This window comes from Lepus europaeus, chromosome 9, assembly GCF_033115175.1.
Source record: "Lepus europaeus isolate LE1 chromosome 9, mLepTim1.pri, whole genome shotgun sequence".
In the NCBI taxonomy this organism is placed as follows: domain Eukaryota; kingdom Metazoa; phylum Chordata; class Mammalia; order Lagomorpha; family Leporidae; genus Lepus; species Lepus europaeus.
Genome location: NC_084835.1, coordinates 38,583,912 through 38,609,908, shown reverse-complemented (window position 1 = coordinate 38,609,908; position 25,997 = coordinate 38,583,912). Strand labels below are relative to the sequence as shown.

The window sequence follows — 25,997 nt, the reverse complement described above, 5'->3', positions numbered from 1 at the left end:
CACTCTTATATTTAACAGGGATCACTTTTCAGTTAAATTTAAACACCTAAGAATAATTGTGTGTTAATTACAGAGTTCAACCAATAGCATTAACTAGAACAAAAAAAATACTAAAAGGGATAAAGTATTAAACTGATGCATATGATTTTCAAAAAAAAAGATCCTGATATAACTTATATTACAAAGACAGGTGTAGAAGAAGTCAAACGTAATGAAAAGTTGATGGGTTTAGAAAGAAGTCTATAACTTCTTTTGTTCATCTTTCTGTGAACAGTTCCTCTGTGCCATGCAGATAAAATCAGAAACTGTGCTTTTCCAGTTAGTTGTGTGATCGCAAGCACATTTGAAAGTATAAAGTAAAGAATACCCAATGTGGACCTTCCACAGTTTGATTCAGGACTAAATGAGCCCAAGAAAGCTTTTGAGATAGTGTTTGGCAGATGGTAAACTGTCACTGAATAGCAGATTAGAAGCAAAATTCATGAAAATAGACAACACAAGACCCTAGTGAAGGGAGGAAAACTCAAACTACCAAAACCCAGAGCCAGTGGCTTAGAGCATCCTGATTACTAGCTCATAAAGAGTTCTATGGGATTTGCCCAGGGTCACCCTGCCAACAAGTGGCAGGGCTCAGAATCATGTCTGTACACTTGTTTTCTCCAGACCCACTGCAGAATGTTAAAATTTTATTTCTCAAAAGTTTCTCTTGCCCAGAGGCTATGCTTCCTGGGTTGTGTCTGTTTTGCCGTCATTGGTTGTATTCACGTGTGTGCATTTGTACACTTTGGTGTATCTGCTTTTATTTATCTCTTCATCTTAACTGGAATTTCCTTAGGGTTCAGGATAGAAAGTGGGGCGTCTCCTTCCCATGCATGCCCTTGTGACTGCAGCATGCCTTACACAGTGGATCTTCCTTCAAGGTCACTGAGGTCATTGCCTGCCTGTCACTGTCATACTCCAAGGGACCAAGTGATAGGCTTATGGGAGCCATCCGGGGGAGTGTGCTGCTTTTTTTTTTTTTTTAGGTTTATTTTTTTTATTTTTTTTATTTTTGACAGGCAGAGTGGACAGTGAGAGAGAGAGAGAGACAGAGAGAAAGGTCTTCCTTTGCCATTGGTTCACCCTCTAATGGCCGCCGCGGTAGCGCGCTGCGGCCGGCGCACCGCGCTGTTCCGATGGCAGGAGCCAGGTGCTTCTCCTGGTCTCCCATGGGGTGCAGAGTCCAAACACCTGGGCCATCCTCCACTGCACTCCCTGGCCACAGCAGAGAGCTGGCCTGGAAGAGGGGCAACCGGGACAGGATCGGTGCCCCGACCGGGACTAGAACCCGGTGTGCCGGCGCCGCAAGGCGGAGGATTAGCCTGTTGAGCCACGGCGCCGGCCTTTTTTTTTTAGTTTTTGACAGGCAGAGTGGACAGTGAGAGAGAGAGAGACAAAGAGCAAGGTCTTCCTTTGCCACTGGTTCACCCTCCAATGGCCGCCACGGCAGCTGGCGTGCTACGGCCAGTGCACCGTGCTGTTCTGAAGGCAGGAGCCAGGTGCTTCTCCTGGTCTCCCATGGGGTGCAGGGCCCAAGCACCTGGGCCATCCTCCACTGCACTCCCTGGCCACAGCAGAGAGCTGACCTGGAAGAGGGGCAACCAGGATAGAATCCGGCACCCTGACCGGGACTAGAACCCAGTGTGCTGGCGCCGCTAGGCAGAGGATTAGCCTGCTGAGCCACGGCTCCGGCCGGAGTGTGCTGCTTTTAGAAGCCACTTCCTGCTGATCCTTTTCACTGCAGGTTCCCAGATGAAATCCCAAGTCCTGTCTCATGGCCACTCCTGATTTGACCCTGAATTTGGCACAAGAGGATTTAGGTGCTCTTATCCATGAGCCAGTGAGGCGTCCTGTTAGATGAGTGAGAGAAAGGCAACAGAGAAGGCCAACAGAACACTGTTTTTGCTTGCCTGGTCCTAAAACACGGTGTTTTCTTGTGCCTGCAATTTCTGCTGCACCCTTCCATCTGAGCAAGGCCGGCTGTTTCTTGTTTCTGAGAGCATCAACAAATTGTCTGTCCCTTATCCCATCAGTGCTGCTTCTAAGGATGCAATTGGACAGTTGTGTAAAGGTGTTTATTAACATACGATGGTGTTCATGAGAGCGAAAGACTGGAAACAACCTAAGTACCCCTCGGGAGGAGGATAGGCCAATAGATGATGGGGCATGCACATGGTGGAATTCTATGTAGCCATTCAGAATGAAGATAGGGTTCTATGTTCAAACATAAAACAAACACAGAAACATACGTATAGTAGGTAACTAGGCAATGATGAACTATTTATAATCCTATTTTAAAAGATGTCAAAGTGTGTGTAAAGAAAAATCTGAAGCAATGGAGTGACAGTATTAACAGTGATTATGTTTGTTGTCTGGGAACATAAGCAGTCTTCTTAAATTTTTGAATTCTCTTATTTTTTCACTCTTTGTCCATGATTCTGTAATGATAATCAGAAAATACAGGTTAAAAAAAAGAAATGAGAATAGTGGTGTTTAGCTGTTCTGTAGCCCCATGGCGCTTGTCACTGTACACCAATAACCAAGACAGGAGTGCATCTCTGAGGGCTGGAGGTTAGCAAGACAACCCCCTGTCCTGCTGTTTTGGAAATGAAGCAGTCTCCACAACCAGACAGGTGAAAATCTTGCTTTGTGTTTGCTTCTTTAGGATGCCTGTGGCTGGTCACAATTGCTTCCCTCTCATCTCAGTCCTATGTCCGCTGAATTGACCCTGTGATTTCTATGACTTAGTTCCCATTGGCCCCTGGGAACTGTGTTTACCACCCAGATTAGAATGTGCCACCACTTCCTGATTGGGCTCTGAAGGCTGCAATTATAAGGACTGGAAAATAGCAGAGAATAATTAAAGCCATCATTTGTTGGGCTCTTAGGTGCATACAGGGGTTACTGTGGCAGATATATTACCCACATAATCCTGTGTAATACCACAGTTGAGAAAACTGCAGCTCAGAGAGTTTGAGTGATTTGTCCAAACTCACATAGCAGATGGGAAGTAGACCTGAACCTTGAACCTGGATCCAGTTCCCTTTGGCTATCTTGTCGGCTGAACTGCATTGAAAACTCGAGTGGAAAACTTCAGTTTCTAGAGTGTCTTCCTGACTTCCATCTGATTTCCAGTCCCTAAGTGATACGTAATAATCACCAACATTTGCTGAGCATGCATTGTTTAGTGGATGTTGTTCCAAGTGCTTTGTGTAGATTTTGTGTGTGTGTAGATTGTGTGTGTGTGTGTGTGTAGATTGTGTCTGTTAATCCTGGCCGCAACTTCAACTTTGCAGGTGGGAAAAATGAGACAGAGGAGTAAAGTCCATCAGGTTGATCCACTTGGGGTCACAAACCTCATACACATAAATAAACTCATGATCTTGTCAAGAAATATTCGTGGCCTGTCCCATTATGGATTCGACTGTATTCATATAAGAAGTCTGGTGGCTGGCAAGATGATAGAAAATGCTTGTCTGGAATTTGATTTGAGGAGGGCTGGCTGCTGCCTGAAGTTCCCACTGCGATTGTAATGATTCACAGAGACTAAGTCCCAGTTGGAGTGTAGGCTGGTTACACATTGGATCCCATTAATAATTTAGCATAGATTGGTTGATTAGATTAGCTGCCTAGGACTTGGGCCCAAAGGGAGCTGCAGACGGAGCTGGGGAGCAGATCCCTGAAAGATTTTTCAGTGAACAATTCTGGGACAGCTAGTGGATTCCAGACAGTGGTGGAGGCTTTGGCTGACTTCGCCATCTGCTTGGGCCGGAGCAGGTCACTGGGTGGTGGCTGATTAGTGACTCAGGAGGAGGCCAGCTTCACTCCACTTCTGCCACACACTTTCTACACCTTGAAGCTCTTCCTTCTTGCCTTTTGGCCTCTGGAAGAGAACAGGCAGCATTTAAGGAGTCATACATTGGGCCAGGTTAAAAGTGCTGTAAGGTGACTTTATACTGTTATAGCGCCCTACAAGAAAGAAGCTTTGATTAGTCCCATTTTACAGATGAGACAACTGAGAGAGGTGAGTGAACTTTGTCTGCAGCATGTCAAAAGGGAAACAGTTAGCGCCACAGCCCTAGGCTGGTTCTGAATTTTTGAAGATCGTTGCTGCCTTTTGGGGCCTGCTGTTTTGTGTAATGGTCCTTTGTTGTGAGAATAGGGTCCTCAGCTGTGTTTATTATAGATTCTTGCTTCTACATGAGATTAAAAATTCAAGGCAGAGACGTAGATAAAGAGCAAGAATGGGAGCAGAATCTCCTTAAAGAGAGATGCACCCCATCCCAGTTCAGGGGCCCCTTTATTAGGTAGGGGTGGTGCCCTAGTTGAAGAGACACCCAGGATGGGGTTTGGGCAGTGTTCAGCACGTGGAGCTCAGGGTATACATTTTCATCCTGGCATCGTCTTCAGGATGGAGGAGGCATGGGTGCATCATGGAAAGTGGATGTGCCGACCTGGTGAAGAAGTGGGTGGAGTCGGGTGCAGGGCTATGAGACAGAGCTGGAATCCTCACAGCTCCTTTGCTCCTTGCTGATGCTCTGCCTCACCCAAATCACTTTCCTTTATCCCTTTTTGTTCCTCTTCAGGTTTTATACTTTTTGCTTCCTTTTTATATTCTTTGGTGACTTCATATTTAAGAAACAGTCAATATAAGCAATGACCTCTAAACTCAGTTGTACATTATTAGAAAATTACTGATCTAAGTAATGGATTCTTAAGCTTATTTCCTCAGCTTGGTCTTCTTTATGACATTAGTCTGAACATATTTCTTCTTTTTAAGCATTAATATTACTATGGCATTCCAAAATCATTAAAGGATAATAAACAAGAAACTTCTAATATTGGAACTGTTTCTTTCATTTGTTCTCATGTAGTCATCCAAGTTTTGTTTTTAACTTTTCCAACTTATTTTTCTTTGAATAATAATTTTTTTTAAAAATTACTTTGATTTTATTTGAAAGGCAGAGAATCCCAAAGAGAGACATACAAAGAGATCTTCCGCTTGCTGGTTCACCCCGCTAAGGCCCCCAGTAGTCGGAGCTGGGTCAGGCTGAAGCCAGAAACTCATGAACTCAACCTAAGTCTCCCACATAGGTGGCAGGGGCTATTCCCTGCTACCTACCAGGGTATGCATTATTGAGAAGCAGGCACTGGAAGTGGAGCTGAGACTCAAATTAAGGAACTCTGATATGGGATGCGGGTGTCCTGTGTGAGGGCCTAGACACACTACCAAATGCCCACCCCTCAGCTTGTATTATAGAAACATTTTCTTATGAACATCTTCAAGCCTCGGCTAGAGACAGTTATAAAGTGAGTCTCCATCAACATATCATCCACATTTAGCAGTAACTATAATTTTTCTATATATGTTTGTTTGTCTTTTTGCTCAAGTGTTTTAAAGCAAACCCAAGATAAGATGACATTTTATCTCCAAATATTCCAATACACACCTCTGAAAAATGAGGATAGTTTTCTGCATAATTACAATATTTATCATGGTGCACAAATTAGCAACACCTTCTCTGTATCACCTAAACAATACCTCTATTAAAATGTTCCTAGCTGGCCCCAAAATGCATTTTCACAATCCCTCTTGTTAGATGCTAAGCTAAGCAAATGCCACACATTGCAATTAATTGTGATTTCTTGAGTCATTTTTCCTTTGTTGTCATCATTGCTGTTAAAATTGCGGTTTTGGCCTCTTTTTAAAAAGTTTTGCTCCTTTTAGCCCTGTTTTCCTTTTCCCCTTCTTTTAGTCTTTGCTTCATCTTTATCATCCTAAGGTCTGGCTACACTTGCAAGAATTTGAAAAGCAGAGGTCAGCCCCTGAACCTTCAGCAGGCATCCAGAACAAAGCCTGCCACAGAGCCACTTATCAGTGTAATTTGGTTGAGTACAAAAGGTGGTGTGGTTGGTGCTTTTTGATCCTTTGTCTAAAATACCTTGATGATCCTTAATTTACAGCCTTTACTTAAGCCAGCTTTTCTACCCTTCACAGTCTGTCTGCCCTATGCTTGGAAACCCAGAAGATCACTTTGAGGTTGGAAACTTGAAGCAGCAGATTGGGTTTGGACTTGAGGGCGGGCCTCACTGATATATATAGTTCCCCTCGGAGCCTCTTTGATCCAGAGACAGCCACAAGGGCTGCCTGCTTCCTACCTCCTGCCTCCACTCAAAATCTGTCTTTGTCCCTGCTCCTCACATCCTGGGAGTTCCTGTCACTTAGCTTCCGAAACCTGTTCTCTGCTGAAGAAAGGAGGTGGTGCAGATCCGTGCTAATTTTTTCATTGTCTGAAACCTGTTAAGAGGCACTGCCTTCTGTAGAAAAGACCTAAGAGCCTGTGCTGTGGCATATCGGGTAAAGCCACCAGCTGCAATACTGGCATCCCCTATGGACTCTGGTTCGAGTCCCAGTGGCTCCACTTCCACTACTGCTCCCTGCTAATGCACCTGGGAAGGCAGCAGAAGATGGCCCAAATGCTTCAGCCCCCACACCCATGTCGGGGACCCAAAAGCTCCTGGCTCCTGGCTTTAGCCTGGCCCAGCCCTGGTCATTGCAGCCATTTGGGGAGAGGGAAGATAGCTCTCTCTGTCTTCTCTCTCTCTCTCTCTCTCTCTGTGTGTGTGTGTGTGTGTGTCTTTCTATAATTCTGACTTTCAAACAAATAAATAAATCTTAAAAAAAAAAAGAGAGAAGAGACCTAAAAATAGGGAAAGGGCTCCAGCACAGGGCTGACAGTTAGAGTCAGGAGGTTTGGGGGCTTATTCTGAGGACCCTTGAGATTTTTCATTTGAATGGGGCTGGATTTTATTATTATTATTATTATTATTATTATTATTATTGTTATCCTTATTGTTTTTTCTTTGAGGGACAGAGAGACAAAGAGACAGGGATCTCCCATCTGCTGGTTCACTCCCCAAATGGCCACAACAGTCCAGTAGGACTGAAGACAGGAGCTGGGCATGCAATCCAGGTCTGCCACATGGGTGGCAGAAACGCTATTTGAGCCATCACTGGCTGCCTTCCATAGTCTGCATTAGAGGAAGCTAGAACTAAGAGTGGAGCCGGGTGGTGAACCCGGGCACTCCAGCGTGGGCTGTGGGTTTTTGGCTGCTAGGTCAAATGTGCACTCCAGTGGACTGTACTTTTGAAGGAGAACATTATAGTGTTTCTTGGTCTCTTCAGATGAAGAAATAAGCCCACTTATTTAATAACATGCTGTTTTATTATGCAGTGGAGGTTTAAAATTTGCACCTTTGTATTCACTGATGTTGAGTTCTTCATCATTCACAGATCATTACAGAGTCATTATTGTGGTCATTTATGGATGAGTTTTCTTCATTTGTCTGCTTGCATCTGGATCAGATGTCCACATGGACATTCTGTGCAGTTGAAAATCATTAAAAAGTAGAATGTGTTATGGAGTGTGGGTGCCTAACTTAATTTATTCCAAGTTCTTGCCCCAGCATGAATTCAAAGGAGAGAGAGAGAGAGAGAGAGAGATTGAGAGATGAAAGTAAGAGAGCAAGATGTATTTAAGGAGATACAGAGCACACGTTCAGAAGTGAGCATGGGCAGCCTTCCTCCCTGAGGGAGGGGCATCTGGTGGCAATGCCACTGTCCCTCCAGAGTTCAGGTCAGCCTCTTCATGGGGTTGGGAGTCATGCCCTAGTTGAATATACAAATGGGGCAGAGTTTGGGTGGAATTTCAGTGTGCACGGTGATCTCTGGAAAGGTTTCGTGGCATCTCCATGTAGAGCTCAGCATATGTGTGGTCATCATAGAGTCTTGTGCATGATAGGGGACTGAGGCTCAGGTGCATCATGGGAAAGGGGGAGTACAGAGCCTGTAATCGTGTTGGATCAACACAGAAGGGGGTGGGGTTCTAGCAATGCAGGGCCATGACAAGAGGAGTGCTAGAAGACCCCCATCTCCTTTGTTCACGCACCAGCTCCTTGCCTAGTCCATATCAGACATCATTCTGGACACCACAAAGAGACATTTAGCTTGTAATTTGTACCCTTGGCTATTAGACCTTGAGAAACAAAATCACTGAGGGTCAAATGTTGGTACAATTCTCTCTTATCACTAGATCCCACTTCTTATATGACATTCTATTTAGAGCTGAGTATTAAAAGTGTAGTCTGTATAAAAAAACTCTCAAGTTGATGTGATTGACCTCAACTTCCCTAAGTTTCTTGAGTATTTCTTTAATATTGCATTAGTATTTCCTACTGTTCTCTTCCCAATTTTCTATTAAGATATCATTTACGTGCCATAATATTCTTCCTTTCTGTTGTAACTTTGCAAGTTTGAACATATGCATATAGTCATGAAACTGTCACCACAATCAAGTTATAGAACAATTTCTGGTATCTTTTGTAGTCAACCCCTCCACCCACCCCCTGTTTTTTGTCTCTATGGTTTTCCAGAATATCATAAAAGAAAATCACTGTGTGCAGTACATGGGAAATTTGTTCATATGGTTGCTTGTATCAGTAATTTGTCATTTTTTATTGCTGAGTGGTATTCTGTTGCATGGATATACCACAGTTTGTTTACCTGTTCTCCATTGAGGTACATAGTTTTCAGCTACTACAAATAAAACCATTGTAAATATGTTCATGCAGGTGTTTGCATGAATATAAGTTTTTATTTCAGTTGGGTAAATATATCATTGAGTTATGGTAAGCATATTTTTAACTTGATAAGAAACTGCCAATCTATTTTTTTAAAAGATTTTATTTATTTATGTGAGAGGTAGAGTTACAGACAATGAGAGAGAGAGACAGAAAGAAAGGTCTTCCATCCACTGGTTCACTCTCCAAATGGCCATAAAGGCCAGAGCTGTGCCGATCCAAAGCCAGGAGCCAGGAGCTTCTTCCAGATCTCCCATGCGGGTGCAGGGGCCCAAGGACTTGAGCCATCTTCTACTGGTTTCCCAGGCCATAGCAGAGAGCTGGATCAGAAGAGGAGCAGCCGGGATTAGAACTGGAGCCCCTGTGGGATGCACCTATTGTCCGCACTACAGGTGGTAACTTTTACCCACTATGCCACAGTGCCAGCCCCTTCTGTGTATCTTGCTGAGTCAAGTGTGTAGTCAAGTCTTTTGCTCATTTTAAAACAATTAGCATGTTTATTTTCTTTAAGTTTAAGAGCTATTTATTCATTCCGGACATGAGTTCGTTATATTTTCTGGATGTAAGTCCTTGATCAGATATGTATTTTGCCATTATTATGTCCCACAATGTGGTTTGTCTTTTCAAAAATGTGCAAACACTTATTTCATACATACAGTGCTACCTTGGTTTACTACCAACACTGTGTGCACTGTAGAATCCATGGTGCCTGGAACTTCGCAGCAGGAGAGCACAGTGGGGAGTGTTGTACAGCATGTGTCTGGAACACAGGTGCAGAGAAATGGAATAGGAAAGCCTTGTTTAAGACTCGTTATTCAAAGCCATCGTGCAGGCCGGCAGGAAAGGCAGGCTGTTGTTTTTCTACTTGGTATTCCAGAAATACAACTTAGAATGCTCAGTCAGTGTACCTGACCATGGGAATGTGTTCCCTTAGCTCATGGTGGAAAGTTACAAAGCAGCCCCTGCATACCCAACAATGCAGCTAAGGGCAGCCATTTGACTCAGCACTCTGGACCCTGGTTGAGAAGCTGATATCCCACATGGAAGTGCTTAGGTTCTAGTTCCAGCTACACCCCTGATTCTAGCTTCCTGCTAAGGTAAACCTTGGGAGGCAGCAGGTGATGGCAGGTAGTTGGGTTGCTGCCACCCACTTGGAAGACATGGACTAAATTCCTGACTCCTCGCTTCAACCTGACTCAGTCGTAACCATTGCCGGCAATTGGGGAGCCAGTGGATAGGAGATACTTTTTTTTAGTTTTTTTTTTTTTTAATTTAATGAATACAAATTTCATATGTCCAGCTTTTAGGGATATAGTGTTTCTTCCCCCTATTTCCGCACTCCCAACCCCACGCCCATCCTACCTCCTACTCCCTAGGAGATATTTTTTTCTCTGTCTCCTCACTCTCTGTCTCCTTCTGTCTCTGTCTCTGTCTCTCTTTCTCTCTCTCTCTGTATGTGTGTGTGTGTGTGTGTGTCTGCCTCTCAATTTTTTTATCAAAGAATTTAGCTATATGCTCTTGCATGTGTATATGCATGCATGCACAGGAGTGAGACAGAGAGAGCCAGAGGGACAGTGACTAGAAAGCGAGGCGAAGAATTTGGTAGTGCGACTTCAGCTCTGTATGACCACGTACTCCTGGGGGGACAGCCAGTGAGTGCCATGACTCCAGTATTCCTGGAAGGCCCTGTTCTGTGCTTTGTGGACAATTTAAGGATTTTTCAAAATGTCTTTGAATATACACTTTCTTTTTCTTTCAAGCCAATTTGCAGATCTCATAGGTGGTGCTATTCTGTTGTAACTTGTCAGATTACAGAAAATGAAGTGGTTTTCAGAAATGGTTGTGTTTCAGCAGATCCCAAATCAAAACTTCCCAGGAGAAGTGGAGGTGTGCACTCTGTCCACGTCCTTCCACCTCATTCAACATCCACAAACCCCACCCTTCTGTGCAGCCTTTCTCACTGGGAGTCACTCTGTTCCCTTCTCCCCACATCACCTGCTGCCTGGTTATTTCAGCCATTCCCTCCATTTCACTCTGCTTTTTGTTACTACAGCAAAACACCTGCAGCTGGCAAACGTTATATGGAAAAAAAGATTTATTTAGCTCACAATTTTGGGGGCTGAGTGTCTGCAGATGAGGTGCCCCCCATGAATGAGCTTCTAGTGAGGGCTTAATAGCAATTGGCATCTTGGCAGGAGCCAAACAAGAGGGAGAGAGCACATGGTCAGACAGGAAGCTGCAGGAATTCGGGGTTAGGCTCAGGCTTTTGTAACAAGTAGCTCTGTAAGATCTAACTCCAGGTCCCATGAGAATGACTTTATTCCCTGTGAGGGCAGCACCCTCAAGTGACACAAGGACCTCTCACTAGGCCACGCCTCCTAAAGGGTGTGCCAATTTCAGCACCACCCAATGAGGACCAAAATTCCAGCACACGAACCCCGGGGGACAGACCACACTGCAACAATCTCACCCTCTCTGGGTGCTCTGTGGCTAACAGACTCTGCTGGGCTTTGTCTGTCTGGAAGCTCAAGACTTCATTTTTTTCTCATTATCCACTTTTATAAAATATGAGAACTCTTACATGTTTAGAACTGCAGGGAACTTTGGAGAGAACTGCTTTTTGGGGGGATCTATTTATGTACTTGAAAAACAGAGACAGAGGGAGAGACAGCCATAGAGGTCTTCTGTCTGCTGTTCTACTCTCCAGATGGCTGCAATGCCTGGGGCTGGGCCAGGCCAAAGCCAGGAACCTGGAACTCCATCCAGGTTTCCAGCATGGATGGCAGGAGCCTGAGCACTGGGGCCATCATCCACTCAGGTGCATGAGCAGGAAGCTGAATCCAAAGCAGGGCAGCCGGGCCTCCAGCTGGCACTCTGATAGGGGAGGCAGGGGTCTGAAGCAGTGGCTTAACCTGCTGTGCCACTATGCCATGCCCTGGAGAGAACTTCTGTTCCCGTCCTTATCTTTATGGAGACGAGAATGAAGGTCCAGAACATGGACGAGACTCAGAGTCTTGGAGCTGGGATGAATGCATGGTGCCATTAAGCCCTGGATGTGGGCCCCTTTCCTCCTAGTCCGGTGTCTTTTCCATGCTGTAGAACAAGGGAAAGCTGTCTGAAAAGTCCTTGGAAAGGGGATGTTCAGACAAACCTCCAGTGAGGTGTTGGGATGCCAATGGATTGAAGGCTAAGGATAGATAATTAAGAATAAATGAATGCAATCATGTAAGAAGTTGTCTTAAGCCCATGGAGAAAGATATTAGGCTTTTAATTCTTTTAAGGGATTAAGCTGTCACTGCAAGAGCTGAGTAGACAACCACAAAATAGGACTTAAAAATAAATGAATTAGTAAACCAAGCCTGTGGGAGCTGGACCAGGTACCAGGGAAGGTGCCTCTGGTCAGGAAGAGAGCCCACTGAGGTCCACCTGCTGTCATGTGCAGCTTGCCCCATAGCCTGGACATAGGATGAGAATGGCGTTCTGTTGCAGGCCCTCCCTGCTCCACACACTAGTCTGCACTTGCCTGTACATCAGGAGACTTGTACCTCAAAGGCACCTGGTCGCTCAGCCTGCCTCGGGTTGCCGGGGTGCCCTGGAAAGAGCTCCAGCTGGCCTCTCTGTGACCTGTGACAGACAGCGCTACCTCCAACCAGCTCTCTTGCATCCTCTTCAGCCTCAGGGCCGCCAGGGAGCTGCAGGGAAGTGTCAGATCATAGAGATCACCAGCAGCAAGCCTGCAGCCACTTCATTCCAGCAGACAGAAAATGAGACTTGTCTTAAGTAGTCAGAATCTCTGTAGCCAGAAGCTCATGAGCATTGACTATGCATAGTGCCCGGTTTCACCACTTACGGGATTGAGACATTTAACCTCCTGCCACCCTATTAGGGATGGACTGTGATGAGTCCCCATTTCATAGTTGGGGGATCAGCGGCACAGAGGGCTTGCATGACTTGGCCAGGATCGCACAGAGGGAATGCAGAGAAGCTGGGATTTGAATACAAGTCCCTCTGACTCCTGAGTCCCACCCCCTGTCTCCCACATCACACTGCCTCCTGTATGCACTCTGCAGACACTTGATGTTGAGTAATGTACCCCATACTGTGGCTGGTGCCTCGTACTGAAATATTGGCATTGCAGATGCATTGGGTTTGGTATATTACTAAGATTTTAAGATTAATTTCATTTGTTTCTTTTGGCTCCTTTTTTTTGGAAAATATTTATTTATTTGAAAGTTACATTTACAGACATACAGAGAGAGAGAGAGAGAGAGAGAGAGAGAGAGAGGGATCTTCCCTCTGCTGATTGACTTCTCAAGTGGCTACAATGGCTGTGGCTGGGCCAGGCTGAGGCCGGGAGCCAGGAACTTCATCTGGGTCTGCCTTTTGGGTAGCAGGGACCCAAGCACTTGGACCATCTTCTGCTGTTTCCCCAGGGGCGTTAGCGGGGAGCTGGATCGGAAGCAGAGCATTCAGAACTCAAACCTGTGGTCTTACATGGGATGCCTGAGTTTCAAATGGAGGCTTCACCCACTGCACCACAACGCTGACTGTTTGACTTCTTTTTTAAATGTAGCCACTACAAATTCCTTTTTTTTTTCTAAATAATTACTTTATTTGAAAGACGGAATGACAGAGACAGAGAGAAAGAGACAGATAGATTAATTTTTCTATCTGCTGGTCCATTCCCCAGTTGGCTACAATGTTTGGGGCTGAGGCAGGCTAAAGACAGAAGCCCAGAACTCTGTCCATGTCTCCCACATGGTGGCAAGGGCCCAAGCACTTGGGCAATCTTCCCCTATTTTCCCAGGAGCGTTAGCAGGGAGCTGGATTGGAAATGGAGCCCCAGGACTTGAACCTAGGCTTTGATAGGGAATGTCAGCATCACAGGCAGTGACTGAACCCATTGCATCACAGCATGGGCCCCAGAAATTCTGAGACTCCATGAGTGGTTTGCATTTTTTTTTCTTGAGAGTCAGAAAAATCTCAAGTCCTGGCCCAAAGGCATATGAGGGGCAGGCATCAAACAGCCGCTGGCTCCCGCCTGGCAGAAAGGCCTGTCTTCCTGAACTACTCAGAGACAGAATGAGTCAAAAGCAACATTTCTCAAAGAATATGTCACAGGACATTAAAAGTAAAACCAAACAGGCCCTTAGTACATTCAGGCCCAGGTACCTCCAGCAGTTTATCCTACTTCAATTATCTTTAAATATTTCCCCAAGTTATTTCAAGTGTCCTTCCATTTCCTCATTTATGAAATGCAGATAAGAGTCCCTGCCATATAGGGTTGCTGGGAGGAATGGCCACATTAGTCCTATAGAGTACTTGGAAGAGGACCTGGCACAGCAAAGCACTCAACACGTGGCGGCCAGCATCATTCTCGCCCGCAGTCAATGTCATTGTTACTGCATTTCATAGAAGAAGCTGCAGGTTGATGAATGGGAGCGACGTAGGAGGGGGTTTAGGGGACAGTGCCCCAGTTCATATGTCTGAATCAGCAAACTTAATTTCCCAGTTGGCTGGAACCACCTACTCCTGAGGAGATAGACAGATGGCCACGGGACCCATCTCCCACTGCCCACTCGTGGCCCTTGAACACGAAGCACCTTCTGGATTGTTTTCTTCCCACAGCAAGAAGGCTCAGCACACTCCTCTCCGTCACGTGCTGTTTGGAGAAATGTTTTAGGCCCTGTTTTTTCCTCCTCAACTGGCCAGAATGCCATCAGTTGGGACAGTTATGCGGCTCAACGAATGTAGACTGGTTTGTCTCCCTTGCAGGCATTCTCAGAGCTTTGAGGATGTTCTGTGTCCGGAGAAAGTTCCAGACCAGGCGTTCTGGCAGCGTGTTTTGCAGACATAATTGATTAGTTGGGGAACGTCTATGCTGTCTGCTATCCTTGAGAAGAAATCATTCATAAAGGTTTCAGGCTGGCCAGAAAGGAGCATTTGCAGCTAAACTCTATCCCACTGCTGCCCGTTGGCTCCACTCACTTGTCAGTACAGTGCATGGAGCCCTAGTAGGCACTGGGCACTCCCTTTATTTATTTCTTTTTTAAAAAAGACAGTTTGTTAAGGAGTTGGGTTTGGGACCATGATGCTAGCGAGTGTCTAAGGATTTATTGTTGTTCTGAAAGCTTGCAAAGTGAGGAACTTTCAACAAAAAGTAAACCAACTTGAATTTCCATTAATTCCCACGAGAACTTGGTCTGAACAGAAAAATGGCCACTTAGCTGCTTCCCCGTGCAGCTGCTTCATGACTGGCGCGTGGCGGGGTGGGGTTCTATGGCTGTTTGTGCTCTTGTCGCTGCTACGCTGAGCTTGTTGGTTCATCTTCCTCTCAGCCCAGCAGAGTTTGTTTATGAGGCCTTCATCTGGTGCCTCTCTGAACACACCCACCCCTTCTGGCAGATCTTGGAAATGGCTGGCAGCACCTGCTTCTGTCCCTTGCACGTTATCAGTGGCCCGAGCCCCTTGAGAGGTGGAAGTGTTTGCGGCATTTGCGTCTGATGATATCTCAAATCATGTCTTCTTGTGATCAGTCCTACGGGCTTGTTTTCTTTCTTGCAAGTTCCATGGGAGCGAGGGCCAAGCATGCCTTTGATTCCTTCCTGCCTGCCCACCTTTGATCTCCTGCCTTCCCTTATTTTTTGCCCTTCCTTCATCCCCCTCCCTAGCCCTCCCTTCCCTTCTCCTTCCCTCTACAAGATTCTAGAATAGAATTGTTTTCTTTGAGTAACTGGAGTACTCATTTATAAATAGGAGGTATTTTGCATACTACTAATGAAATAGTAACTACGACGAATTATTATTTTTAAAAACATTATTTATTCAAAAGACAGAGTGACAGAGAGGGAGAGATCAGAGAGAGGTCTTTCATTGGCTGGTTTACTCACCAGATGGCTGCAATGGCTGGGGCTGGACTAGGCCAAAGTTAAGAGTCAGGAACTCCATCCAGGTCTTCTTTGTGGGCAGAAGCCCAAGTCCTTGGGCCATTATCTGTTTTCCCAGGTGTGTGAGCAGGGAGCTGGATCAAAAGTGGAGCAGCCAGGATTCAAACTGGCACTCTGATATGGGATGCTGGCGTTCCAAGCAGCTGCTTAGCCTGTTGTGCCACAAGACTGGGCCCTTACCCACTAAAAATTATTATCACTATTAATATTTAATGAGCCCTTCTTTTACAGTCAACTCTGCACTAAGGACATGTTGTGCATTATCCTCTGGAATCTGCAGGGTTCCCCTTTGAGGTATTTGCTATTATTCTCTTCATTTTATAGATGAGGAAACTCAGGCTCTCAGAACGTAAATGGCCCGAGACGGAGCCGCTGGAGTCGTGTTGGAGCAAGAATGGGAGCATGGCTTGGTCTAGCTGCAGAACCTGAGGGGGGGCCCTGTTGGTAGCCTCTGTCTGGCCTGCCTTCCCCTCCGTCAAGCTCAGATGGAGCAGAAAGGGGACCTGCCTTCTTTGGAGCCCTCCCTTGGCTCTTTGGCTGTGTGATTTCCCGGCCAAGTTAGACCACAAGGTCACATGGTGCTCAGTGCCTTAAGGAAATTCAGTTAAATTTTGATAAACTTTATGAAAATAGAGAGCAATAATTAACTTCCCACCTGTTAATGTTAACATTCACATCTCCCCAGCACTTCCCCAGTGGGTGGGAAATACTGCAGTGTGTCACCCTTGAGTAATAAGGTTGTTGGCTATTTTTGCAAATAACTCCAGTTACTGTCAGGTGCCTTTCATTGTATCCCCTTGGACACTGAAACACAAACATTGTTTTTACCAGAATACCAGTAAACATTAAAGTTTTTGATAGTGAGATTTTTAAATAATAATGTTATAAAGTTTTTAATGTTAACATCTTAACTTTTTTTTTTAAACTTTCTTTTTAAGGATTAGGCCCAAATTTTATGCTTGCTTTATCATGGTTATTTTTTTCAACTTACCTAACCAAGGACCTTGGCAAATTGGTACTCAAGAAGTGATTTTTTTCATTGCACGACATTTTCTACATACTTGCTAATTTAATTCTCAACATAGCCTTAAGATGGAAGTAGGTATATATCTACCCTTTTTTTTTTTTTTTTTTTTTGACAGGCAGAGTGGACAGTGAGAGAGAGACAAAGAGAAAGGTCTTCCTTTTGCCGTTGGTTCACCCTCCAATGGCCGCCGTGGTAGGCGCGCTGCGGCCGGCGCACCGCGCTGATCCGATGGCAGGAGCCAGGTGCTTCTCCTGGTCTCCCATGGGGTGCAGGGCCCAAGCACCTGGGCCATCCTCCACTGCACTCCCTGGCCACAGCAGAGAGCTGGCCTGGAAGAGGGGCAACCGGGACAGAATCCGGTGCCCCGACCGGGACAGAATCCGGTGCCCCGACCGGGACTAGAACCCGGTGTGCTGGCGCCGCAAGGCGGAGGATTAGCCTAGTGAGCCGCGGCACCGGCCTTATTTCTACCCATTTAAGAGGTCAGGGAACTGGGGCCCAGAGAAATGACTCAGAAAAGATTGTGGATTGCAGCCCAGGAGAGACTGACACAGAGAAGCTTGGGCAGATTGTAGCCCAGGCTTTGGCATTTCCGGTCACCTGTAGTTGTTACTCTTTTTCCAAAGCCACAAGGTGTATCAGAAATGGAATAGGCTCATTCGATGCTGATTTGCCCAACTTGAGTATATAAAGAGGTCACGTCTTTGAAATCTGTCTCGTAAGCCAGAAAGTCGTTTTTTAAGCACTGACATCTTGCCTTAAAAGGTTACTTGCAGTTCCAACTCACTTTATGACTTTACGACTGGTAAAAATAGGTGAAGCAAATGATAACAAGATTTATTTATTCATTCCTTCCATGCACTAGGCCTGTGCTAGCACTCTGCTTGCATGTTCTCCACTTATTCCCCAAAGCAACCCTATGCAATAGGGAACGTGCTGAATCCACTTTGTATATACGAGAACAGGGTGAACAAAAGTTACTTGCTCAAGGTCAGACAGGACTTGAATCAGGTCTTATCCCCTCTGTCCACGAGTCCTGAGAACACTGGCTGTTTGTGACTGTATAAGCATCACTACTTCCCTTTTGTAGGCAAGAACAGTTGTGAAAGCCAACATTAACTCATGAACTAAAATGTTAGGACTGTGGTGCCTGTGCTGCGGTGATAGGAAACACACAGCCTTTTAGACCTTTTTGAATCTGTCTAAAATTGTTTACATGCGTATTCATGTACGGCCCGTGTTCACATTGGTAAATATCATGCTTTTCTCTAGGTGCAAACATGGGTTTGATTTTTGGAGGGATTGACGTGCTAGTTTAGGATATGAAGTAGGATAGACTTTTCGTAAGCTATTTAGTAGAGTAAACATGATTTATTTTTTTAAAAAAATTTTTGAAAGGCCAAATGACAGAGAGAGAAAGAAATCTTCCATCTGCTGGTTCACTCCCCAAATGGCTACATCAGCTGGGGCTGCGCCTGGCTGAATCCAGAAACTCTGTTTGGGAATCCCACATGGATGACAGGGCACCAGGTACTTGGGCCGCCTTCTGCGGCTTTCACAGGCACATTAGCAGGGAACCAGATTGGAAGCACAGCAGCCAGGACGCTAGCTGATGCTCCGATAAGGGATGCTGGTGTTGTTGTGCCACAATGCCAGCCTCTAATGTGATTAATTTTTGAGGAATCCTCAGAAAAGAAGAAACAAGGAAAAAACTGATATCCACTTTCTAAGTGTCTTGTTTGAACTTCAAGGAGAGGCAAGAAAATGGTGTAACTACTTTAGAAAACAATTTGGCAGTTTTTCAAAATGGGTTAAATGTGGACTTATCAAATGACCCAGCTACTGTAGTTCTATGTATATACTCAGAGAAGTAAAAATGCATCCGCCCAAAATCTTGCACATGAATCTTCGTAGCAGCATTTTTCAAGTGGGTTTTCAGTGTCACACTCAAAAGTCCACCAGTTGATACATGGATAAACATAATGCTTTGTACTCATACAGTGGAATACTTGGAAATAAAAAATAATGGGATACTGATGCACAGTGCAACACGGATGAACCTTGAAAACATTATATTAAGTGAAAGAAACCACAAACAAATAGGCACATATTGTGTGACTCCATTTGTATGACATGCAAAAAATAGGCAAATCCATCGATGGGAAACATAGGGTTAGTGCCTGTCAGAGACTCAGGAAAAGGGAGACTACTCAGTGATTGCTAATAGCTATAGGATTTATTTTGGGAGTGATGACAATTTTCTAAAGTTAAGTAGTGGCAATGATTGCCCAACTCTGTGAGTGTACCAAAGCCCACCAAATCATATATGTTAAAAGGGTAAATTTTAGGGTTTGTAAATTATACCTTAATAAAACCATTATTAAAAGTAGCAATAAATATAAAGCTATGTATGAGTAAAAAAAAAAGATCAAGGATTTCAGACCATTTGTACTATGCTTTCCACAAGAGTGAAATTCCATTACGTGGCCCATTCTGATTTAAATATCAGCAAAGTGACTGAAACACTAGCCTTGATTCCATTATACTAAAAAAAAGGTCAGTAAAGAGACATGTGGACAAGTTTCTTTCATCATAACGGTGTGTGCTCCCTTGGTAGAAATTGTTCTGTTATTGGAGTTCTATTCAGAGGCAGGAGAATTGAGTAGATATGTATGCTATAGTGTCTGTTTTTGTGCCGTTTTCAGTACTGAATTCAAAATTGCTCGCTAACATAGTTAATGTGCTAGAAATCAGTTGGGCTAATTAGGTCAGTAAATGTGATTCTAACTCACCAGGAGACAAGGTCAGATGGATAAAAGAGTGAAGAGAATTGTCTTAGAGCATGTTGCTTCTGCTTCTGAAGAAGTCCTCTTGTTTCTGCATTCTCATGCCAGAGCCAATGTGCTGAATTGTTTCTTTGATACACAGATTACTTATGAATGACATGTCTGCCAGGAATATCAGATTTCGCGCGGGCTGTTTTCTGTTAGAAATTGTAGCCTTTTGGTGATTCATGCTCGACTTTCTTCCACTGTATGTAAGTCCATGCACCTTGCATCTGATGAGTGCCCTGATTCTTCAGTTTCTCCCATGCCCGAGTCCCTTCTGATGATTCTGAATACAGTTTTTCCCCGTAGTGGTCAAAAAGAGTGAAAAAGAATTTCTATTCCTCAAGTGTTCTTCTCACTACAGGTTTATTTTTCCAAGGAAATCCAATAAAATATTTACAGAAGCCAGTTACTTTTCACAAACTCAGTGACATTTTTTTCCCCAACAGCTTTATGGAGATGTAATTCATGCACCCATTTAATGTGCACAATTCACTGGTTTGTGGATTTTTTTTTTCTATATTCACAGATGTGTACAGCCATTATCAAAATCAATTTTGGGGCCGGTGCCATGGCTTGACAGGCTAATCCTCCGCCTTGCGGCGCCAGCACACCGGGTTCTAGTCCCGGTTGGGGCGCCAGATTCTGTCCCAGTTGCCCCTCTTTCAGGCCAGCTCTCTGCTATGGCCCGGGAAGGCAGTGGAGGATGGCCCAAGTACTTGGGCCCTGCACCCGCATGGGAGACCAGGAGAAGCACCTGGCTCCTGGCTTCAGATCAGCGAGATGCGCCGGCCGCAGCGGCCATTGGAGGGTGAACCAACGGCAAAAAGGAAGACCTTTCTCTCTGTCTCTCTCTCTCACTATCCACTCTGCCTGTCAGGAAAAAAAAAAATCAATTTTGGAGCTTTCTTTTTTTCACCTGAAGAAGAAATGCTATATTTTTAGCTGGCATCCCCCACTCTACTCCTAGCCCTTAGGAGCTACTACATTACTTTTTGCCTCTATGGATTTCCCCATTCTGGACATTTCATGTGATCAGAATCATAATATGTGGTCTTTTGCAACTGACTTTTCATTTTACTGATACAGTGAAGTTCATTGAAGTGTTTTATGGTGATAACAGGGTCAATTCATCAGGAATATTTGACAGTTATAAATATGTATGTACCTCAGAATACAAAAATACGTACAACCAAAATAGATAGAAATAAAGGGAAAATGGACAATTCAAAAATAATAGTTGGAAACATCAATACTATACTTACAATAAAGGATAGAGCAGCCAGCCAGAAAACCACAAAGAAACAGAAAGCTTGAAAAGCACCATAAAGCAACTTCATCTAATAGCTAACTGTAGGAATCTCTACCCAACAGCTGCAGAATATGTACTCTTCTGAAAAGCACAAGGAACATTCTCCAGAAAAGACCATTATGCTAGGCCAAAAAAAAAAATAGTAGAAAATAAGAATACAGAGTTGGGTATTTGGTGCAGCAGGTTAAACTGCTGCTTGGGATGCCTGCATCCTATATCACAGTGCCAATTCAAGTCCTGGCTGCTGCACTTCCAATCTGGCTTCTTTCTGATGCAACCTGGGAGGCAGCCGATGATGGCCTGAGTGCCTGGACCCCTGCCATCCTTATGGGAGACCCAGGTGGAGTTCCAGACCCCTGGCGTCATTGTGGCCCATCCATGGCTGTTATAGACATTTAGGGAGTGAACCATTGGATGGAAGATACCCCTCCCCTCATTCTCACTCTCATTCTTATTTATTTATTTATTTGACAGGTAGAGTTATAGACAGTGAGCAAGAGAGATGGAGAGAAAGGTCTTCCTTCCATTGGTTCACTCCCCAAATGGCCGCTGCGGCTGGCACTGCGCCGATCCGAAGCCGGGAGCCAGGAGCTTTTTCCTGGTCTCCCCTGCGGGTGCAGGGCGCAAGCACTTGGGCCATCCTCCATTGCCCTCCCGGACCACACCAGAGAGCTGGACTGGAAGAGGAGCAATCAGGACTAGAACCCGGCACCCATATGGGATGCCGGCGCCGCAGGCAGAGGATTAACTAAGTGAGCCACAGTGCCGGCCCCTCTTACTCTCATTCTTGTTCTTTCTGTTGCTCTACCCTTCAAGTAGATGAAAAACAAATAATAAACTTTTTTTTAAAAAAAGTAATACAAAATAGTTTTACAGATCACAATGTAATGACTAGAAATCAATTATAGGGGCTGGCCTCACTTTCTACTTCAAGACTCAAGGTGAAAAAGAACAAACCAAACTTAGAGCAAGCAGAAGGAAGGAAGTAATAAAGAGCAGAAATTATAAATACAAATGAGAAAAACCATACAGCCTTAAAACTTCTTTTAAAACTTTACCAATTGGAGGGTGCCACGGCTCACTAGGCTAATCCTCCGCCTGTGGTGCCGGCACCCCAGGTTCTAGTCCCGGTCGGGGCGCCAGTTCTGTCCCGGTTGCTTCTCTTCCAGGCCAGCTCTCTGCTGTGGCCCAGGAGTGCAGTGGAGGATGGCCCAAGTGCTTGGGCCCTGCACCCGCATGGGAGACCAGGAGGAAGCACCTGGCTCCTGGCTTCGGATCAGCGCAGCGCGCCAGCTGTAGAGGCCATTTGAGACGAGAGCCAACATAAGGAAGACCTTTCTCTTTCTCTCACTGTCTAACTCTGCCTGTCCAAAAAAAAAAAAAAAAAAAAGCTATTAAAAAACGTTTACCAATTATAATAAATTAAATACATATATATTAACAAGCTAGGATTCTTTTTTTTTCACAAAATAAATATTTTGTTAATGTCTTAAAAATGACTCCATTTCCAATGTGGCTTCCATATACCTGTTTTAAAAAGCAAGTTTTCCTGAAAATTTTTCACCAGGCATCATCTTTTTCCCAACTCATATTCTCTTTGGGAACTGTCCACCGCCCTATAACCTCCTTTCAGTCCCGCGTGGTTGAGAAATCTTGCGCAACAGAAAGAGCGCTATTACGGTGGTGGGGAAGCTTTTCTTGCCAAGGACCATTTGGGTATTTATAACATGATGGATGGGCCGGACAAAATTACCAACTTGAAAATGAGCCTGCTTTGGATTTATTGAATCTCGAGTCCCACCTGTGGTCACCTTGGCAGGGCCAGAGCAAGTGATATCCTGGGCCTCGTACGGCCCGCGGCCTGGACGCTCCTCCTGTACTGATCCAATCTGTGCCCGATTCCCCCTCCCTGCTGTGTGACTTCGGCCAAGTTGCTCAATCTCTCTAAGGCCTCTTTTCCTCGTCTGTCCAATAGAGGAGATTTTCTCAATCCGGGAGAAGTATGTGTGATAAGAATGTGAGATGGGAAAGTTGAGCATTTTCACCAGCAGTACGAACCTCACGCCCAGTGGGAGTGCCTCTCACAATGTCAGTGCGAATCTTAATCACCTGGGAATCTTGTGAAATGTACATTCAGGTCTGGGCTGGGGCCAAAGAATCCCCTTTCTAACAAGCTTCCATGTGTTGCCAGGGCTGCTGGTCTGTGGACCATGCTCTAAGTAGTCACATTGTGGAGATTCCAGGTCTACCCAGGACGCCGAAAAGAGTAGAATGAATTCAAGTCCCAACTGGCTGCCATTGCTCACTAGTAAATTCTGCTTTCCTTCTTTTATTTTAATATAAAGATTTATTTTATTTATTTGAAAGGCTGAGTTAGAGAGATCTTTCATCAGCTGGTTCACTCCCTAAATGGCTTCAACAACCAGGGCTGGCCCACACCAAAGGCAGGAGCTTTTTCCAGGTCTCCCACAAGGGTGCAGGGGCCCGAACACTTGGACCATCTTCTGATGCCTTCCAGGCACGTTAACAGGGAGCTAGATCATTAGTGGAGCAGCCTGGTCTCAACCAACACCCATATGGGATGGGCTATGCTACATTGACAGTGCAGTTCTGCTTCCTTGACTGAGCCCTGAAATAAATTAAGAATTCAGAGGCACTGGGTAACAGTGATTCCAGTCTTACATTTCAAGTATACAGTGAGCTCATAAGGTAATGGATACCTTGTAATGTGTTTTCTATGGTTCCTTTGTAGTGTCTGTTGGCCTGTAGTGTCTCAGAGCCCTTTATACTGTAGCTCATTGAATACCAGAAGTGGTATATATGAAATATCTCCATTTCCATTCCTTAGAGCTCCATAGCTGTGTTCAGATTGGCTCTTCACTCTATCCATAGCAAAGAACAGTGAGTGGGAATCGCTAAAATCCTAGTAAGGCTTTTTTTTTTTCTTCCCCCATATGAAAAGAATCACAGGCAATTGTTTCCCTTAAACTCGGGCCTGATTTTCTAACACCTTCAGTGAGCATAGATGAAAGCTTCCCAAGAAAGAGAATTCTCAAGCCCGTAGTCATTTCTATGCGAGCAGTGACTGAGTTGCACCTGCAGAGTCCGCAGAATGGCAGCTGCGTGCGGGGATGCATGTGGACTACAGAGGCATCATTTTCAGACGTGTCCAGTGAAATTCTTCATATGCAACAGTTGTAGCTGGAAATGTCACGCTTCCTGTCTGACTTGTTACAGAGCACAGCCAGGGTCACAGTAAAGACAAGAGGAAAACCAGAACCAGAAAATGGGGAGAAAGAAATGACCTGGCTGATGACGTAGCAGTGTTGGCCAGCAGCCTCGCACCCAAGGCGTTTTCTGCCTCTGATAACAGCACAGACAGCGGCCGAGAAAAGAGGACCCACAGAAGAACAAAACGTTTCTTATCCTACCCACGGTTTGTAGAAGTGATGGTGGTGGCAGACAACAGAATGGTTTTGTACCACGGAGCAAACCTGCAACACTATATTTTAACCTTAATGTCAATTGTAAGTACATTCAAAAGAGGGTGATTTATGAGGTCTCCTGATGTGCTGTTGGGGAATGAGTTTCTGTCCAGTGCTGTGGGGATTCGTTCAGGACTGGTGCTTCAGCTGTTCAGGCAAGTGACTGGAGAGAACACAAGATGAACCAGTGGTTGCTTTTTCTCCTGACAGTAATGGCTATAGACACAGTGCTGATTCTGCGTTAGACCATCTAACGCCTATTTAAAAGGCAGGATTTCTCCTCCTGGCAACCCTGCTGTGGAGGATTGTGAAGCCCATTTTACAGATCAGAATACAAAGTCTCAGAGGAATTCTGTCACTTGCCTGGGGTCAGGTGTAGCAAGCAAGGGGCTTAGATGTTGCATATGCCCTTTAGCTTGTCCAGTTCCTGAAACTAGTGTTCCTTGTCCTGTGTATGAACTTTGCCCAGCCAGGAGTGCCCTATCAGTAATGCCTGGGGATGTGGGCTTGAGGCAGAATGACCTGCAGAGGTTTTTTTAAATGCAGTTGAGTACTTCTAGCCTCTTACCCAGTATTCTTAATTGTAGCCCTGGGGTGAGGCCAGGAATTACTCACATATTTTTCTACTCCCATTTTGAATTGCAAACACAACAAATTTACATAGTTAGAAAAATCAAAGTGAGCCAACCAAGACTATTGATAAATAAATACCTGAGGCCAGCACTGTGGCATAGCCGGTAAAGCTGCTGCTAGCAGTGCAGGCATCCCATGTGGGCGCCAGTTCAGGTCCCAGCTGCTCCACTTCCGATCCAGCTCTCTGCTATGGCCTGGGAAAGCAGTAGAAGATGGCCCATATGCTTGGGTTCCTGCACTCACATTTAAGACGGGGAGGAAGCTCCTGGCTTTGGATAGGTGCAGCTCCGGCCATTGTGGCCAGTTGGGGAGTGAACCAGCGTATGGAAGACTTCTCCCTCTGCCTCTCCTTCCCTCTCTGTGTAACTCTGACTTTCAAATAAATAAATAAGTCTTTCTAAAAAATAAACACCCTCATCTCAGGGACAGACATGGTTAAAAGTTTTCGCAAATGTTTCTAAACAGCACTGCCCAATGGAATTGGATGCAAACAGTGTATTTGCTTCTAAATTTTCTAGCAGCCTCATTTTAAAGTAAAAAGACACAGATAAAATTAATTTTCATAATCTGTTTTATATCCAAGTATTTTCATTCCAAAAACTGTTAATGAGCTATTTCATTTTTTATTTTTCATATTATGTCTTCAAAATCCAGTGTGTATCCTATACTCACAGCACGTCTCACTTTGGGCTCACCACATTTCGAGTGCTGAGTGGTTGCACGTGGTGAGTGGCAGTGGTATCTGGCAGTGTAACTACACATTTCTTTTTTTAATGATTTATTTATTTATTTATTTGAAAGAAAGATTTTTAAGGACAAGAGCGCTGTTTTTTTTTTTTCCTGCCTTTTTTTAAGATTTATTTATTTATTTATTTGAAAGGCAGAGTTCCAGAGAGAGAGAGAGTGAATCTTCCATCTGCTGGTTTACTCTCCAGGTGCCCACAATGGCCGGGGCTGGGCCAGGCTGAAGCCAGAAACTAGGATCTTCCTCCCGATTTCCCACATGTGTAGCAGGGGCCCAAGCACCTGGATTGTCCTCCAGTGTTTTTCCCAGGAGCATTAGTAGGGAGCTGGATCAGAAGTGGA

At 44.8% G+C, this 25,997-nt stretch overlaps 1 protein-coding gene across 2 annotated transcripts in view; it reads left to right on the top strand.

The window, feature by feature from the left end:
- Positions 1–25,997, top strand: part of ADAMTS9 (ADAM metallopeptidase with thrombospondin type 1 motif 9) — a 181,552-nt gene that overhangs the window by 11,092 nt on the left and 144,463 nt on the right. For both annotated transcript variants that reach the window (XM_062201207.1, XM_062201206.1), the window contains exon 4: positions 24,031–24,320. In XM_062201207.1, the coding sequence (XP_062057191.1) occupies positions 24,031–24,320 (290 nt within the window). The remainder of the gene's footprint in view (positions 1–24,030; positions 24,321–25,997) is intronic.